Genomic DNA, 17,122 nt, shown 5'->3' on the forward strand with positions numbered 1-17,122 from the left:
GAAGGACAAAACTTACATACAAGGAAAAACAACTCATCACTGTCCAAGGTGAACACTCACATCAGCTATTTTCATATGTTCACTGAGCTGACATCTCAGTAGGGACATACCCATTCCCAGACTAACTGAACAGAACAAAGGAATCAAATTGAAATATAAAAAAGTGAACCAAGCTAATAAAAACGTCATCCCATTGCAATAATGCCTAAATAAGAAGCAATATTGTTTTATCCCCATATAAAGTATCAGTTAAACCTGTTCTCATGTTTTTCTACCCAGTTCAAACAGGACTTAATAACTGCATTACAAAGATGACCTAGATGGGAAATAATATCAGTAGTCAACAGTGAATTAAATCCTACTACCAGAAGTCATATTTTAAATGAGCAAGACCAACTTGTTTTAATTAAACATGGAACCAGTGCAAAACAGAGCAGGAAGAGCAGAAAACAGTCTTAAAGGCAATACTTACACCTTAACTATTTACTGAAAAAGCTTGTTAACTTTAGAGAAGACCAGAGCTGTTAGCAAAGAAACAGAAGTCATCACTACTGGCTATCAAAACCAAAACAAAATGAAACACAAGAAAAACAAACAACAACAACAAGAAAACACCAATCAAACAAAACAAGACCCCAAAACTTTGACATGTGAAAACAGCAGTAGACACCTGACTAGGCTCAGCAAAACAGTGGTACCCACACCAAGTACACTTCTCGATTTGAATTCACCTGGAACACAGGAAGTTGTCTTGAGCAAACTTATCTAGTGTAAAAAAAAGTAGAACCCAACCTTTGTGCAGAGAAGTCAAACTGAGGTTGCCCTTTGCTACAGTGGATATATTACAAAAATAGAATACTGTATGTAAAAGAGCTGCTTGCAGTGTTGTGTACTAGAAAACTTCAGTGCTCTACACCACCTGAAGGCAGCACACTCTAGTCCTGAGCAGAAACATCTTTCTTGCAATCTTCTGATTTTTGGTTCTGAAACAGTAAAAGCCACTCTATTTAGGACTGATTAAGTGGAAATACGGTTCAGTTAGGTGGAAACGTAGTCCAACAATGGACTGAAAAGTTCAGGAATGGAAGCTACAAGTAACAGGGAAAAAAGTCAGTACATTGTTAGGTGAGGTTGTGCCTATGTATGCAGCTCCCACAGCTGAGGTTACTAGACACGCAAACACACATCCTCACCCTCTGAGAAGGAAATCAGAGCAACTACACCATCCCTCTGACGTAACTTTCAAGGATGCTCCAGTTGCTGCATTCACCTTTACAAACTGCTTCAAAAAACCTTTTGGTATCACAAGCATCATTCCTCCCTCCATCCTATGCAGTGGTCACTAGCTACGTTCAAGCAAGGTACTCAGTAGATCCTTGAGCATCATAAAATAACCTCCACACCGGCTTATCTTAATTCCAGTTGTCTCCATATAAAATGAGTTTCAAAATCTATGTTTAACCACTCAAAAAACCCCACAAAACCAAACACACACACCAAAAAAACCCCAACAAACAAACAAACAAACAAACAAACAAAAACCCCCACAAAACTGAAAATGTCTGCTTTCTCTCTGTGTAAGACAACAACTCAATTTGCCATCCCAGCAGTGCAGTCCTACAATTGCAGTTAATGTTTGGAGCAGATGAATTTAAGGACTAGTAGAGAATGGAAGCCTGCAATTCACTGCATACACAGAAAGATCTTTCTGTCAGGAGCATAGAGAGCAAAGTCCAGAAACTCACAAGGTACTGGGTGATCGGACATGTGACAGACATGTGCACAATTACAAGCCTCCCAATGATAAAAGCGTATGACGACTGAACTAGAGCTGCATGCTCAAATGGAATGGAAAATGTGAAAGAAACCATAGCCACAAAAAGACACCACTTTCAGATGCAATATAGAAGGTGACAGCATATGCCAGGAATTGAACACTCTTATAGACACACTCTTCATTCATTACCATTTCCCCTAAGCAGAAAGTAATTTTGCAAAATACTCCTTATACTATCAGAATCACCTAGTTCTTTCATAAGACTTCAAAAAAAAGCTGTCAAGGCACTCAACCAGCAGTAAAACTATCCCTCTTCTGCAGGTATGAGGAATAGGGCACAAAACTGAAGCAGTTTGCCCACAGTCATCCAGCTCAGCCAGTAATAAAGCCAAAACAGAACTTGTATTTCTTGAATCTCAAATCCACAGCTACCCCAGGAACGTCACTACCTTCTCTCAAGTTTGGACCAATATATTTTTTTTCCTCTATCAAATCACTCTTATTCTGCTTTCCATCTAACTATAAAAACCTTAAGGATATTCTTCTGGACTGAAAATACAAAATTTTATTTAGTCGAAGCTTTATTTCTAAGTTACTACTTAAAATTCATTTAAGTCTGCTATTTTGTTCTATACTATATATCCAGTCTTGATCAGTGGTATAACCCTTTTTCCTGCATATAAGAAACTTCTGTAGCAGCTATAGTAATGAATGCAACTCCTGAAACATTTAATGAATAACTAAACAGAAGCAGCTCATTCTATGTACAGAAGCAGCTTTCAGAGATGCATTAGCTTCATTTCCTCTGGACGTTTTGACAGATCTGACTCAGCTTCAGCAATCTAGCCTTACTTCTATTTTATAACTAGACAACAGCAGGTTGCTGGATGAGATTGCCCCATGACTACCCAGCAGCCATACCCACCGCTCTTCCACTCCAAACGTCTAACAGACTGGCAACAATACGGGACCGCAAACAGTATAGGGATCTGTCTCAGTGGACTATCACTGCTGTGGCAAAGCAGCAAGATATGTTTTTTAAAGAAGCAAAGCAGAAGCAGTAGAGGTTGACCATTCCTCAACTGAGATGTCAGATTTTCTTCTGAAACTTGAAAATCAGATGCCGTCCACCTCTTTTATAATCCATATATTTGCTTAAATCCAGCTTACTTTAGCAAATCAAACCAGTGCTGCCTAACGACAGAACAGGAGCATCACATTTACATTCCTGTAGTAACATCAAATTACGGGAAAACTACATCTTGAAGAAGGTTTGTAGTAAAATGGATATACAACTTCTCTCTTTCCCTTCAAGGTGGGAGAGAAGACCTTTACATTATTCAGTAGACTCAATTTATTCACAGTACAGCTAGATCCCTGCACTAAATACTGGTGTATTTCAAGAGTTCACTGCTTTAGGAGAGGGGAGAGAAGGCATAGGGAGAGGGCAGAACTTCTTCATCAGTCCAGTATCACAACACATACAGAACACCCAGTAGAGAAGCTCGGGTATGAAAAGGATGACATTTTTATGTCACACAAACAGATGTGATAGCCATTCTGTCAACAAAATGTGTATTTCTAGAGTCCATCACCAGCTGAGACCACCTAGCCATTCATGCCACACTAAAATTCTTCGTCTTTATCTACCTTCATTCACCTTGCATCTCATAATATACCTGTGGATTCTTTAAGCCATATTTATTAGGCTTTTCCAGCTGAAAATCTTCATGTAGAAGACATTACAGAACATAACAGTATCACACTTACATCCACACCAGAATCTGTTAGCTCTCCATTTGCATATAAATCCAGAAAAATTCAATAGTGTTAGTTAAAAGCAACAAGCTCTTCATTGTCTTTGCTTGCATTTTCCTTGCAAATAAATTACACTACTAAGCACAGGCATTCAGTGGTTGAAGAGTACTTTATAACCTTTTCAGCAGCTACTGAAAGATTTCCAGGTAAGTCAAGAAAAATCATGTACCAAACTCCCTTATACAAACAAGAAGGAAATCTGTAACTGCAGGCATTCTGAAAACTGCTCCTTGCTAAGACACTAATCAGAATCAGAATCTAGCAATTGTTCTTCCATAGAGTTCACTGGCTTAAAGGAATTGAATTTGTGCAAGCATGAGACTCCTTACCAGCTGTGGGAGTCCCAAAATGTGTCTCCCCCGCAACTGAAAGTCTGACAGTTCTTCGGATTAAAACAGTTACACAAATAATTTGGCTGAATATAGCTTGACAAAAAAATTTTCTTACCCAAATATTTACTTTAAGTTATTCCTCAGAATAGTATCTGGAAGATGCTTCAAGCAGTTACATGCTCAGTTGTAAAAGCAATTGACAGTACAGAGCCCTAGCAGCCAATAACAGCTTGATTAGATTTATAAGGAGCTCGTAAACCTCAGAGGCATATAATACAGAAACGTGTTGCCCCAATTCTTTATGGTTCACGACCACCCAAAGTGCAAAGTTACTTTTTACTACTACAATTTTTCCATTCATTTTTGTTTGCAAAACTCCAACTCACACTTAATTTAAGGGGATACATTCACTTACTCATCGCCCCTCTTCCCAATAAAAAACCTAGAGGTACTTTCTGAAAAGCACAATAACCTGCTTTTTGTACTGTTATGAACACAGTAAGCAAAATGAAACTCAATCTTTCAGATTTTTTTTCTACCAAGATATCAAACAGACTGCTTGTGGTGACCTAATACTTCATTAAAAGATTAAGAACACATTCTTTGCTCAGAAAGTATACAGCATAAAGCTTTTCTACCCATTTTTGCCACACATAGTTTTTTTCCAGATGGTTGTGATTTTATTCATATAAAACTCCCTTTCCTACTAGATATGTCTCCGATATTTCTATTTCATATTATTATACATTACTGTGCAAGGATACCACATGACAGTATTAGTCATTAGGGTGGAACCCAGTGAGGTTTTCTTGTATCAGAAAAGGAAATACATATGCTTTAACAATTACTTTGCAGAGTGCTTACAAACAAGGAGTCCAGCTATATTCTAGAGTTCAGAACTGGTGAGGCAAATCAAGTTCAACACATACGCACATCTCTATGTCTAGATTAGGCACAGTGCTAACATTTGACATAGCACAACTGGTAACACACATACTCTTAGAAATCCAACCTCACAAACTCAGGGAATAAACCTCACCAGTCATTTCAGCCCCAGCTTCACCTTCTGCTAACCCAGAGATGTCTAGTGGTGCAAGCAAACATGTACATTATATGAAAGATTTAATTTAAGACCTTTCATAATCTAGCAGACAGTCATCATGAATGCTGATCTCCCGCAACATAGACCAGAATAACTAGAAGCTCACAACTCTGTTACTAGTTTCCATTATACTATCAATAGCTTAGTCGTTTTAGTATATTCATATTCAGACCATCTTCCAGCTGAAGAACTGTCTGCTTCTTAGATAGGACTCATGTTCTGATTTCCCCACTTAGGATGTTACTCTGGTGTAAGAGTTTCCAACACGAAGTGCAGCTGAGAAAATACAAGCTCAGAATTTCCATTTGAACTTGGTCAGTTAGCTAGAAAATGTAGTGCTACTAACACAACATAGTATTTTGAACTAATCTACTTTCCCTTCTAGAAAATAAGATTTAAACCTAAGTCAGAGTCATGATATAATTCAGTGTTTCAAGTACACTGCAAGCTTAAAAGATTCTGAAAAGACCTGGTAGCCTTCAAAGAGGGAAAAACAAAACAAAACAAAAACCAACCAAACAAAAACAAAACAACAACAAAAAACCCAAACAAAACAACTACAAACAAACAAACAAAAAAAACCACCACCAACAAACCACAACACAGACAACCAAGTCTGGACATACAAGCTGTTCTTCCAACCTTTCCCAGCCTCAGGAAAGACAGTGTTTCCTAACATCTACAAAAATGCCATACCAAAATTACCATGAAGGACATGAAATAAATTTGATCATTCAGGAGAGGGAAAAATCCAAATTCTCAGTTCCTCTTAGATATCTCAATACAAGACACTACACTGACTGCAAAAGGTGATCAGGGACACAGAACATGAGCTTATTAAAACCAAGTCAGAGGGTCGAAGCATTAAGCAATGCACTTGCATACCAGAGAGGATTACCTACCTAAGCAGTTAACACAGAAAAACCGTGAGCCATCAACTGTAGAGTGGTACATGCTGCAAGATCAATAGCATTGCCTTCATACTTAAAAGGGCAAGCACACACAATACAGGGAAGAGAAATCAACCTTTGATGCAGCCTAGAAGACCTACTTTTTCAAACAAGAGAGCTATTTATAATTTTTAAACAACCTTTCCTTGCATTTTCTTCAAACACCAGGTTTCCAAAACATCTTCCAGAGCTTTTCAATTACAGCTCTTAGACCTTTGCACTGACATTGATTTGAATTGCACTGGTCAATTTCAAATAGATAGTAATGCCTTTAGGTAGAGATCCTTGTAAAATGACAGCAGAAGCTCTAGAGTTTATGACTGAAAAGACCAAGTGTGATTACATTAGAAACAAAATGCCAGATAAGAGTTCTGTCTAACAAGTAAAACTAAATTTCTCACAGACCAATTTATCAAAATATTAAATCCAGCACCAACTGTAAAATACAAGAACACACAGATGTCAAAAACTTACATTATAGAGACTAGATATTGACAACAATGTTGAATGTCCTGAATTATCAATCCCTAAAGTTTGTGGTAGCAACAAAAAAACATAAGCTTACACAATCAAAAAGGAGGGGCAGTAAAGTGATGTTTTCTGTGGCATTATAGCACTTTGCCACCAGCACCAGCCAAAACAGCTCTGGCTGCCAGTGTGATCAAGTCAGATGAGGTGGCCTGCTGAGCTGGCCCAGAAACAGGACTCTTAGTTTGCTTGTTAGAGATTTTTGTCTCAGGATAACAAGTGCTGGGCACTGCAAAACACCATGTGAACAATGGAGATGGAGCTCTTGCATGTGTTTGATGATTTTTCATAATTAATATTTTTCTATCCACCAACATATACTATAAAGCAAGTCTCCCACCTGATCAATATATTCTCTACACTGATGAGCATATTCTCAAAATATTCTGAAAACAGAAGTTCAACTGATTAAAATACCATTTATCCATTCACATACCTTACACTTGAGATTTTTTTGCTTTTTACCCTTTGAAGCTTCAGGTAACAGTTTCAGCTTTCACTTGACTTATCCAGTGTCTGATCTTGGTAGAAGCAACTTCCTCCCTAGACCCTTTACTCCACAGTGCACTCACAGAGGAAAAAAAGAACTATCAGGCTTGCAAGCCAGACATAGCTGGTGAGACAGGAAAAGGGCAATCACTTTCAGTTTTGTTTCTCAAACCACAAGCTTGCAAAAACTAAGATTAAAGACTACATTTTTTCTCTCCCCGATCCTTAGAATTGAAGTTTTGCCTGAAAGGCTTGAGTCACCCAATTACAATGGCGATCTAAAGCATTGCTGCCACTTTGGAAAGACAGCTTTGCATGTACAGAAAACTGAAGTCATTAAGTATCAGTACTGCCATGGCGCTGCAATCTAACACCATCCTGTACATGCAAAAAGTGCCATTCTCTGAGGATGACATAAGAAGGAAGGGGAAGAAGAGGTCTAGTTGCAGTACCATCTCTTCCTCCTTTTCCTGAGCTCACTAGGTCACAGCTGGAGTAAGATTCCCCCAGCCAAGCTCCCAGGAAAGCCTCTAAACCCCATAATAGGCTGTGAGATGCAAGATGCCATCTATCAGCAGCACAGCCACTGAAATTACATCACCAGGCACAACTCAGTTGCTCCTTCATTCGGCGATACTCTCTTGTCATTTGGGAATATCCACTTCAAAGTGCTCAAATTTGACATTAATACATGATGGCAGCTATATCAGTTGTGCAGCCAGAGTCCACCCGCTTATCTCTGTTCTAATGAGACAGCAAAAATGTCACAAGAGTTCTGCAAGACTGCTTTATTTACTTGTTCTGAATTTTCAAGTTATGTGAGGAATACAAATACTTGATAAGGTGATTACTCATCTCCATCTATTGTGATCTCTTTTAGTAATTAAAAAAATACAGCAATCCTAATTTTCCCTTTAAAATGATAGATTTTGAGCTATCAAAACTCGGGAAGACAGTTCTTGAATTATACTAAATAGCTTCATAAAAATGCTAAATGTTTTACATCTAGTAAGCACTGAGCAAACAGAACACAAGGCACTATCGGGAAGTTAAAAACTACAAAACTAAAGTTCTTATATCAGTTTCTAAATCCATGGTATGTCTGCATCTCAAACACTGACAAAGATATGATCCTCTTCCCCACTGAAAAGCAGAATAGCTAACCGGAAAAGATCCAGAAACAGACATTAAGCACAAACAGAGATGTAGAGGGCTACAACCCATTAAGTAAACATGATTTTGGTTCTTCAGCCCACAAGAAGTCACAAAGATTTAACACAGTAGAAATCTAAAGTCACAAGCAGCATAGGGAAGATGAGTAGTATAGTTTTAACAACATAAGAGCCAGAAATCAACAAATTACCTGAAGGCAAGCTTGACAAAAAACACATGCACAACAAAACCCGATATATCGGTTCTCGACAGATTTAGTGTGGAGAGGAACTTCCTCCCAAATATCATGGACACTAACTCTTCACTCAGCTTTCAACAGCAATTAGCTCTTAGAAGGCATATTCATCAAGGGCTATTAAGCAGAAAAGTATTCCCTTGACTCAGGCGGGCCCCAAACCAGCAGGAAAGCAGGACAGGGCAGGGAAAGCAGTGTCACTGCCCCCGGGTCCAGCCCAGGACAAAGGACCAGGACCCTGACCCTCTGAGCCGGCTCTGTGGGCTCTCACCTCCATTAAACGGCCCCTTCCGGAGCGGTTCCGAGAGGCCGCGCAGCCGGAGCGGCGCCACATGCCGCGGCAGCGCCCCCGGCCCGCTGCCCTCGGGGCCCGGACAGCGGCCCCCGGACCGCCGGCCCCGCCCCGAGGGACCAACGGCCCCGCTGCCGCTCCTTCGCATCTGCTGAATCACAGCCAGGGCGCACACGGTCCCTCATCCCGGACCAGGAGAAGCGGCGGCGAAGTCTGGGCCCGGCGGATGGAGCGGCCAGCTGCGCCCCCCCTGCCCAGGCCCAGCTACCGGGGGAACCAGCACACTCACCCCTGCCCCTTCCCGACCCGCTCGTTACCTGCGCGGCGCCTGGCGGCCCCCAGCTGGCGGCTCTGGCTGTCCTTGCGGTCGCTGCCCGCCGCCTGCCCCTATGAAATCCGCGCCGCGTCGCCACCTCCAGACCCACGGCGGGGCGACGCCATCTTGTCTACCTGCCCTCTGCCTCACCGCCCCGGCGACGCGCTGGCGTCACGCCGCGGTGACGTCACCTCAGCGAGGAGAGGGGCGGGGCTAGGCTAGGAGCCACGCCCTTTTCCGCCGGAGGCGGGGCGGACGGGCGGGAGGCGGCGGAGGGGCGGGTCGGTGGGGCAGTCGCCGGTGTGTCCGCAGGGCTCCTCGGCACCTGCTGCCCCGCACAGCCACGGCGTCCTCCGGGGGCTGCACGGAGGCGCTGCCATTCGCACCTGGAGCACCGTGTGTGATATAAAAGTGCTAGAGAGTGTCCAGAAAAGAGCTGCGAAGTTGGTGAAGGGTTTGGAGAGAAAGCAGTATGAGGAGCGGCCGAAGTCACTTCTTCCGTTCAGCCTGGAGAAGAGGAGGCTCAGGGGAGACCTCATCACTGTTACAGCTTCCTCACAAGGGGAGGAGGGGTAGGGGCTGATCTCTTCTCTTTGGTGACCAGTGACAGAACCCGAGGAAATGTCAGGACGATGTGCCAGGGGAGGTTCAGGTTGGACATTAGGAAAAGGTTCTTCACCCAGAGGGTGCTGGACACTGGAACAGTCTCCCCAGGGAGGTGTCACGGCCCCAAGCCTGGCAGTGTTCAAGCAGAGACTGGACAATGCCCTCAGACACATGGTGTGAACTGTGGGGTTGTCATGTGCAGGGACAGGAGTTGGACTCGATGAGTCTTGTGGGTCCCTTCCAACTCAGGACATTCTGTAATTTCACCCCATGTGCCTCTTCCCTCAGAAGCTTCGACCTCCTCAACACCCATCCTGCTCCCCTTCTTGGGGGACGTGCCCGCCACGGTGCACCAGATCACAGTGCTCAGCCCCTCGTGCACCTTTGGCAAGGGGTCTTCAGCCTTCTGAGAGTGTCTTGGTCAAAATGAAGGGGTTTTGTCCAAAACACAGGTGACAGTCGTGTGTGTGCGAGGAGGATGTGGAGAGGGGTAAACTGTGGTAAATCACGGCTGAAAATGGCCGAACTAGAACTATCTCTTGGGCTTTTTATCCTCGGAGGAAGCTGGGCAGCCTGTGAGGTTCTTTTACAGTAGTTTGGTTTGTTGTTTGGGTTTTTTGTTTTGTTTTGTTTTGTTTTTCAGTTTGGCTTTTCACAACACTCCTTTCTCTGAGGTTTGTTAGATGAAAGCACACACACACACACACACACAAAAAGCTTCAAAGGAATGTGTTATTTATCAGGAAAACACATTTACCAATTTAATGTGACTTGAGGTGCCAGAGAGTTTCAAGCAGTCCTGAGCTGCCTGTTCTTGGAGCCTGCAAGTCAGATGTTTCTGTCCTTCTACTCATCCTCCTTTTCTCTGCAATGTCACTTGCAAAACAACAAGCATTTGGTTTGGGTTATTCTAATTTTTGCCTCCCTACGCATAGGAAAAAGTGCACATGTGAGCTATGTGGACATAAGGAAAAGCATACACCCACTCACAATAGTTTTAAAGCGGCATAATTAAGTAAAATTAGTCTATGTGCCCTTTCATCCAGCTCTAATAAGGGAGTTTCCTCATGGAATGGGGCATCCCAATGTGTAACCAAACCGCCCCACTGCGCACCGGAGCCCCGTGCCCACTCAGAGAAGTCGGTGACAACGCGACGCTTCTTGTCGGCCAAACGGCTTCTCCCCCCTCGGCATCGCCCGCCAAGCCTCGGTTGCTCGAAAATAAAGAATAAAGAAAATAAAGAATAAAGAAAATAAAGAAATAAAAGCTCCAGCCGCTGCCGAGTCCGGCGGGGTGCGGGAAGGCCTCCGCGCCGCTAGGGGGCTCTGCCGCACTCTAATGGGAGCCCCGTTGCCTTGGCAACCGCGAACGGGGCGGTGCAGCTCGCCACCCTGCCCTCTTCAGTTGCTAGGAAACGAGGCTCTGGGGCGGGGCCGGGGAGCGGCCGCAAAGGAGCGACGTCGTAAAAAAAAAAAAAAGAGAAAAAAAAAAAGTAGTCCCGGGGAAAATGTCGTGAAGCGCGGCCGGCGGGGCCTGCGGCGGAGAGTGACCGGGACCGGCCCCCGCTCTTATATGCCCCGTCCTCTGGCGGCCGCTTCCCACTCCTGCTCCATGTGGGGCCCGGGCCGGGCTCACGGCCTCTCCTCCTCCTCCTCTTCCTCCTCCTTCTGCTACTATGGCCCGGAAAACAGTTAGCAGGAAGCGGAAAGCGGCGGCCGCCACCGCCGCGGCGGGGCCCGGGGGACCCCAGGGGGAGCAGGTAGGGTGAGGGGGGGCAGGTCGGGAAAGCCCTTGTCCCGGGCGGGGGGTAGTTTCCGGTTTCTGGGTGTAGCCCTGGCCAGGTGCGTGGTGTCCAGGTGCCCGGCGGGGGCGGGGGTGTGCCCGGGAAGGTGTTGGGGCGGGCGGTGGGAGCGGCCCCGGAGCGGCACAGCGGCGGTTCCCCCACAGGGTCCCCTCGTACGTGCGTCCCCCCGCCCGCCGCCGGGCGCCGCTCCCGTTGGGTTCGGCCGTTCGGGCCGTAACCGCCGGGTCCCCCGGCCCGCCGGGCTGCGCGATGCTGCGGGGCGACCCCCGGCCGGGCCAGAGGAGGCCGATGAACTGCGCGGTCGGTACCGGGCGGACCCCGCCGTGTCGCCCCCCAGCCTTCGGGCTGCCCTCTGCTTTGTGAAGTGCTGCTCGGGTTCCTCTCGGTTCTATAGGCGTCCCAAGGGTGCCCAATCTCTCCGGGCTGTTTTTAACGCTGTTACTTCTTCAGTTAATACACGTGATTAATTTTATGTTGTTGAAGGCTTTATTAGCATTCCCGAGTTAACCATTGTGTACAATGCCCTGTGGGTAGTTTGGAAGACTTTGATATTTTGCTGAGAGTATCTCTGAACTCTGAAAGGTTGTGTCTTATATTTGTTCTAGTTGCTCTATCTAATTTTCATGGGTCTTTTTCTCCACAGTATGGGTGGGATCACTCAGTTCACAAAAGGAAAAGACTCTCCCCAGTAAAAAGGTCTCTGGTGTACTACCTGAAAGGTAGAGAGGTCCGAATGCAGAATGAGTCCAGCTATCACCACCTGTTACACGGATATGCCGCCCAGCAGCTTCCCAGCCTCCTGAAGGAGAGAGAATTCCACCTCGGAACCCTCAATAAAGTGTTTGCCTCCCAGTGGCTGAACCACCGACAAGTGGTATGTGGGACAAAATGCAACACAGTAAGTGCCACCCCTCTATTTCTTTTCCCTCTGTTAATTATTCCACCCCCACCCCAAATGGCGCTTACTGTAATCAAAGTATGTAGAATGCCAAGGAAAATATCAGGACATAATTAGGAGCAGAGCCAAAATCACGCATAATTAATTTTGAATGAAGGTGATGGTTAATGGTGACCCGTTCTCATCTGAAAATTAGGGCTGTGAACCTGAACACGAGGCACAGGTTCTGCCTGACCTGCGCAGAGCGCTTCACATCTGTGTGTGGGATGGGGAGCAGCAGTGGGGCTGGATGTTCCTTCTTGTTCTGCAAATGGAAAGTTAAATGAACGTCACTGGCTTTGCCAAGTGGTTGTTGTCAGGGCTGGCAGAAGCTGCTAGTAAGACTGATTTTCATTATGAAGGGTCTTAAATGGTTTGGTTTTATGTGTGGTTCCATGCTGATCATTTTGAAAAGCTGCTACAAAACTAAAGGCTGTGGTTGAACTCCAGGTATTTGTCAGAGTAGCCAGAAATGTTCCAAGCTTGAAAAATTAATTTCAGACCTTCAGGATTATTTGTTGCTTGCTCACTTAGTGATTTTTTTCGCTCTAAGTCTGCTTTCAGTGTTCAAATAATTTCTCTTGTTTATGTAACTTTATATGCTTCAGCAAAAACTGAAGCTTCTTTAGACTCTTAATATTCCACTATAATATTTCAAATCCAAACCATCACTTTAAAATAATCTCTTATGTGATTAATAAATGCAGGAGTTCATGCTACTTAGGAAATATTCGAACTGTTGGAGTTAGTAGCCCAATTTCATTAGCTGAGGTTGCAGTTTCATGTACAAAGTTCTGATCGAGTTAGTGCCAAATCCCACATTTGTTCTTTCCAAGTTGCTTAGTGCCATAGAAATAAGTCAGGGATTATGAGGAATGTATAGGTCAAGCCGCTCGTAAACCTCAAAGTATATCAGTTGCTGTGGTTGTTTCTTTGCCTCGTGATTTTTTTTTTGCACAGAAGCCATGCTCGGTGGTCTGACTCACAAGGGACGGTGGTATCTTTTCTTCATTTCAGATATTCTGTTGTTAAGCATAGTTACACAGCAGGAGGCTTTCCTGTGGTAGCTCTTAAGAAGCAAGGCCTAGTTGTATAAACAAAACAGTCTCTTAACAGGAATAAGCTTAAAATAGGATCTCTCTGCCTTCTTTCTCCACTTGTGTTCATCGTTTTGGCCAGTCAGCAGCCAGCACTGTGCATGGAACAGTTTATAGGAGACAAACCCCTGCTGAAACACAAGCTCTTGAAAATCTTGCTTACTCTAGCAAGATCACTGCGTGTTTTATAGAGCTGGAACTATTTTGCTGTGTTCTGTAGCTTCTGTAGTTCCAGCACTGCTGCAGTGAAGATAAATGGACAAGTGCGTTGTTAACGCAACCTTGCAGAAAATTGTTTGGGACCAAACAATCATGGAACTGAAGAGGGATTCAACCATATTGTTGTTCCCACTGCATACACAGTGTGTGCTTCCACAGATAGACCTAATGTGCACCTTGTCTTTTACTAAGCAAAATGTAACGATTACGGAAAAAGTAATTGTGAAAAACTGTGTACGAGTTAAAAATACTGTAATAGCTTTAGATTGGTTGCTCTGTGTTCACGTTTGAACAAGTAGAGTGTTAGACTCTACACTCTAATTATAAGATTTCTCTCTCGTCTCCTGAGTAAGCAACCTGAAAAAGGAGAATTTCTTTGCTGATTCTCATATGCTGAAGATGTGGCATTTAAGTTGGGAGTAAATCTAAAACAGCTTGGTTGATTTCAATGGGGTTTGCTGCATTGGAGTTGCACATAATTGAAGTTAATACAACAGAAAAGTATAAACCATAGCACTCATTTTAATCAAAGCTTGAATGTCACACTGAGAGCTTTTAGCATTTAATTTATAAATTGCCCTTGGCTATGCCATGCCAGAAGGATTCACTGTTTTTAATACGTAAACAAAAATACACTCCTGTCATTGAGAAGTAAGTTTGCTTTTAGTCACTTGACAGTACTAGTCACTATAAACACTTAATAGAATATGGAGCTCTCTGTTAACTGCTCATTTTTGATGAAGGTTATAACTTGTTTAATTATTTGGGGTAACTTTTTATCCTTCAAAATATCCATGGGTATGGTTGTGTATGTGAAATAACTTTATTGTTCTCCAGTGGATCCAGGTGCTCCCAGTTGGTCAGCTATGAATCAAATATTTGAGTTTCTTAAAGGTGCATGCCTTTTCAGATAGATTTCAAATTATGTAACCTATATAAACATTCAAGTGTCTAAAAATTCAAAGACCATCACCAGGTCTTTACTGAGTCAGGATTCTTGTTTGCAAGAACCTCCTAGACTGGAATGGGCTACTTAATGTATTTTCAGATTCAAATGAATGAGCAGGAAAACCTCTGAGAGGTGCAGATGTTTAGGGTGTGTCACCTCAGCATCTAAATTGCCAAAGGCTGATGATGAGAGATCTCAGAAGAAGATACCGTCTGTAATCAGTGCCTTCTTTTCAGACTTCCCAGAGAAACGTTGAGACTTATGTAGGAGACAAGGTTACGGCAAACCAAACCAGTGAACAGGAGATTGCTGAAGTTTGGTGTGGTGTGGCTGTTTTTTTGTTTGGTTGGTTTTGTTTTATTTTACTTTTTTTACCGTTTTCAGGAAAGGGCAAAGACTTCTTTTTCTTCCCTTAGTTCTGTGTGTGTGTTCACGACATACTTCTTTTGCTGATTGTGAAGGCGAGGATGAAAAAATACAAGAGCTGTAAATCATTCCCTAAATACAAGAACTGTATTAGTTTCCAGTTCCTTGAGAATATAATTGCCTCAAATATTTTTTTTGCCTTTTTTTTTTTTCCTGGCCAGGCCTGATGGATATATTTGCATTTATAAACTTGCTTAGTGAATGCTCTTTTCTGGTTTCTCAGGTGGCTCTTCCAAAGCATGAAAGGGTTGCTTTCTGAATGCTAGCTGATACCTTTCCTTTTTCTGGTAGATTCATCTGTTGCTTTGGATGCCCTGCTGTAAATCACCAGCTCTTTTTTCCTCTCAGAGACTTCTAATTTGTTCAAGAGATCCCATGTGTGTTCTGTACGTCTCGTACAAGTGTAACCTAGTCTTCTAGACCTGGGATTGTTGTGGTGAGAATACAATGCACAGTTACTCCTCCATCCAGGAATATGGACTGTATGGGTAAAATCATTTCCACTTGCTTTGCACATTCATGTGTCTTCTGGCTTTGCATCAAGAAGACTGCTCATTTCTGATCCCATGGAGGGAATGAGAAGTCATGCTCCTACAGTCTGTAACTCAAAGTCCACTGAACGGTGAGCGAAACTCAGTGTAAATAAACCTCTGATGCCTGTACCTGGCGCTTGCATTCACCCTTTGTATCAGTGGCTTGTGAGTAAATACCCAGGTGTTCTTTTTTACCTCAGGATTATTTGGTTTTCAGTCAACTGCATGCGATACCCGTGTCTGCCTTCGGAGCCTGGTGCTTTCTGTGCCAGATATGGTGTGCGTGGCAGAGATGCCCTTTAGCAGCTGAAGTCTCTCACTTCTCCATCCATTGCCATCTGTTGACACGTGTAAGCTGTCTACCAGCCTCTTGAAATCAAACATAGAGGGCATGACACACATAAAAACTGACAAATATGATTTTGGCAGTGAACAATTTCAATGACATCAAAGTGTGTGCCTGTTAGCTAGTAGAGCTTCAGTTTCATAGCAAAGTGGAGTATCTGATTGCATGGTCTTTGGAAATGTGAATTCAGAGTGAGTCAACTCGCTGGCTGCTTTTACTGCTACTCACTTCTTAGATGGATTCTTTATATTCTGGATTATTCCTCTTCGTGCTCTTTCACGGAGGATATTTAAGGCCGTTACCCTCTTGCGTCACCTGTACTGTGCAACCTGTGAGTAGGTTTTGTACTACGATTAGTGCATGTTAGTGCATGGCTGATGTACTTGCCAAGCCACTCTCCATCATATCTGAGAAGTCGTGGCCATCAGCTGAAGTCCCTGGTGACTGGAAAAAGGGAAACATCACACCCATTTTTAAAAAGGGTAGAAAGAAAGACCTTGGGAGCTACCAACCTGTCAGCCTCGCTTCTGCACCTGGGAAGATCATGGAACAGATCCTTCTAGAACCTTTGCTGAGGCACATGGAGGACAGGGAAGAGATTTGAGACAGCCAGTGCAGCTTCACCAAAGGAAAATCCTGCCTGACCAACGCAATGGCCTTCTATGATGTAGTGACTACATCAGTGGACAAAAGGCAGGGCTATGGATGTCATCTATCTGGACTTTTGTAAAACCTTTGACATGGTCCCCCACAACATCCTTCTTTCTAAAATGGAGAGATATGGATTTGATGGGTGGACTGTTCGGTGGATGAGAAGCTGGTTGGATGGTTGTACTCAGAGAGTGGTGGTCAATGGCACAATGTCTGGATGGACACTGGTAACAAGTGGTGTCCATCAAGGTCCATATTGAGACCACTACTGTTTAATATCTTCATCAGTGACATAGACAGTGGGACTGAGTGCACTCTCAGCAAAGTCTGCAGATGACACCCAGCTGAGTGGTGCAGGTGACACACCTGAGGGACAAGATGCCATCCAGGGGGACCTGGACAAGCTTGAGAAGTGGGTCCCTGTGAACCTCATAAGGTTCAACAAGGCCAGGTGCAAGGTCCTGCACCTGGGTCAGGGCAAGCCCTGGTATTAATACAGACTGGGGCATGAAGGGATTGAGAGCAGCCCTGCAGAGAAGGA

At 43.9% G+C, this 17,122-nt stretch overlaps 2 protein-coding genes across 2 annotated transcripts in view; one reads left to right on the forward strand and one right to left on the reverse strand.

The window, feature by feature from the left end:
• The window catches only part of UBAP1 (ubiquitin associated protein 1), a 37,916-nt gene extending 28,758 nt beyond the window's left edge, over positions 1-9,158 (reverse strand). Inside the window, exon 1 of the mRNA XM_080362800.1 lies at positions 9,014-9,158. The gene's annotated coding sequence lies outside the window, so the exon portion shown is untranslated. The remainder of the gene's footprint in view (positions 1-9,013) is intronic.
• Positions 9,159-10,747: 1,589 nt separating this feature from the next.
• Positions 10,748-17,122, forward strand: part of DCAF12 (DDB1 and CUL4 associated factor 12) — a 29,307-nt gene continuing 22,932 nt past the window's right edge. Inside the window, exons 1-2 of the mRNA XM_080363027.1 lie at positions 10,748-11,378; positions 12,067-12,321. Of these exons, the coding sequence (XP_080219153.1) occupies positions 11,295-11,378; positions 12,067-12,321 (339 nt within the window). The 5' untranslated portion in view covers positions 10,748-11,294. The remainder of the gene's footprint in view (positions 11,379-12,066; positions 12,322-17,122) is intronic.

The sequence above is a fragment of the Nesoenas mayeri genome, assembly GCF_963082525.1.
Source record: "Nesoenas mayeri genome assembly, chromosome: Z".
NCBI classification, from domain to species: Eukaryota; Metazoa; Chordata; class Aves; order Columbiformes; family Columbidae; genus Nesoenas; species Nesoenas mayeri.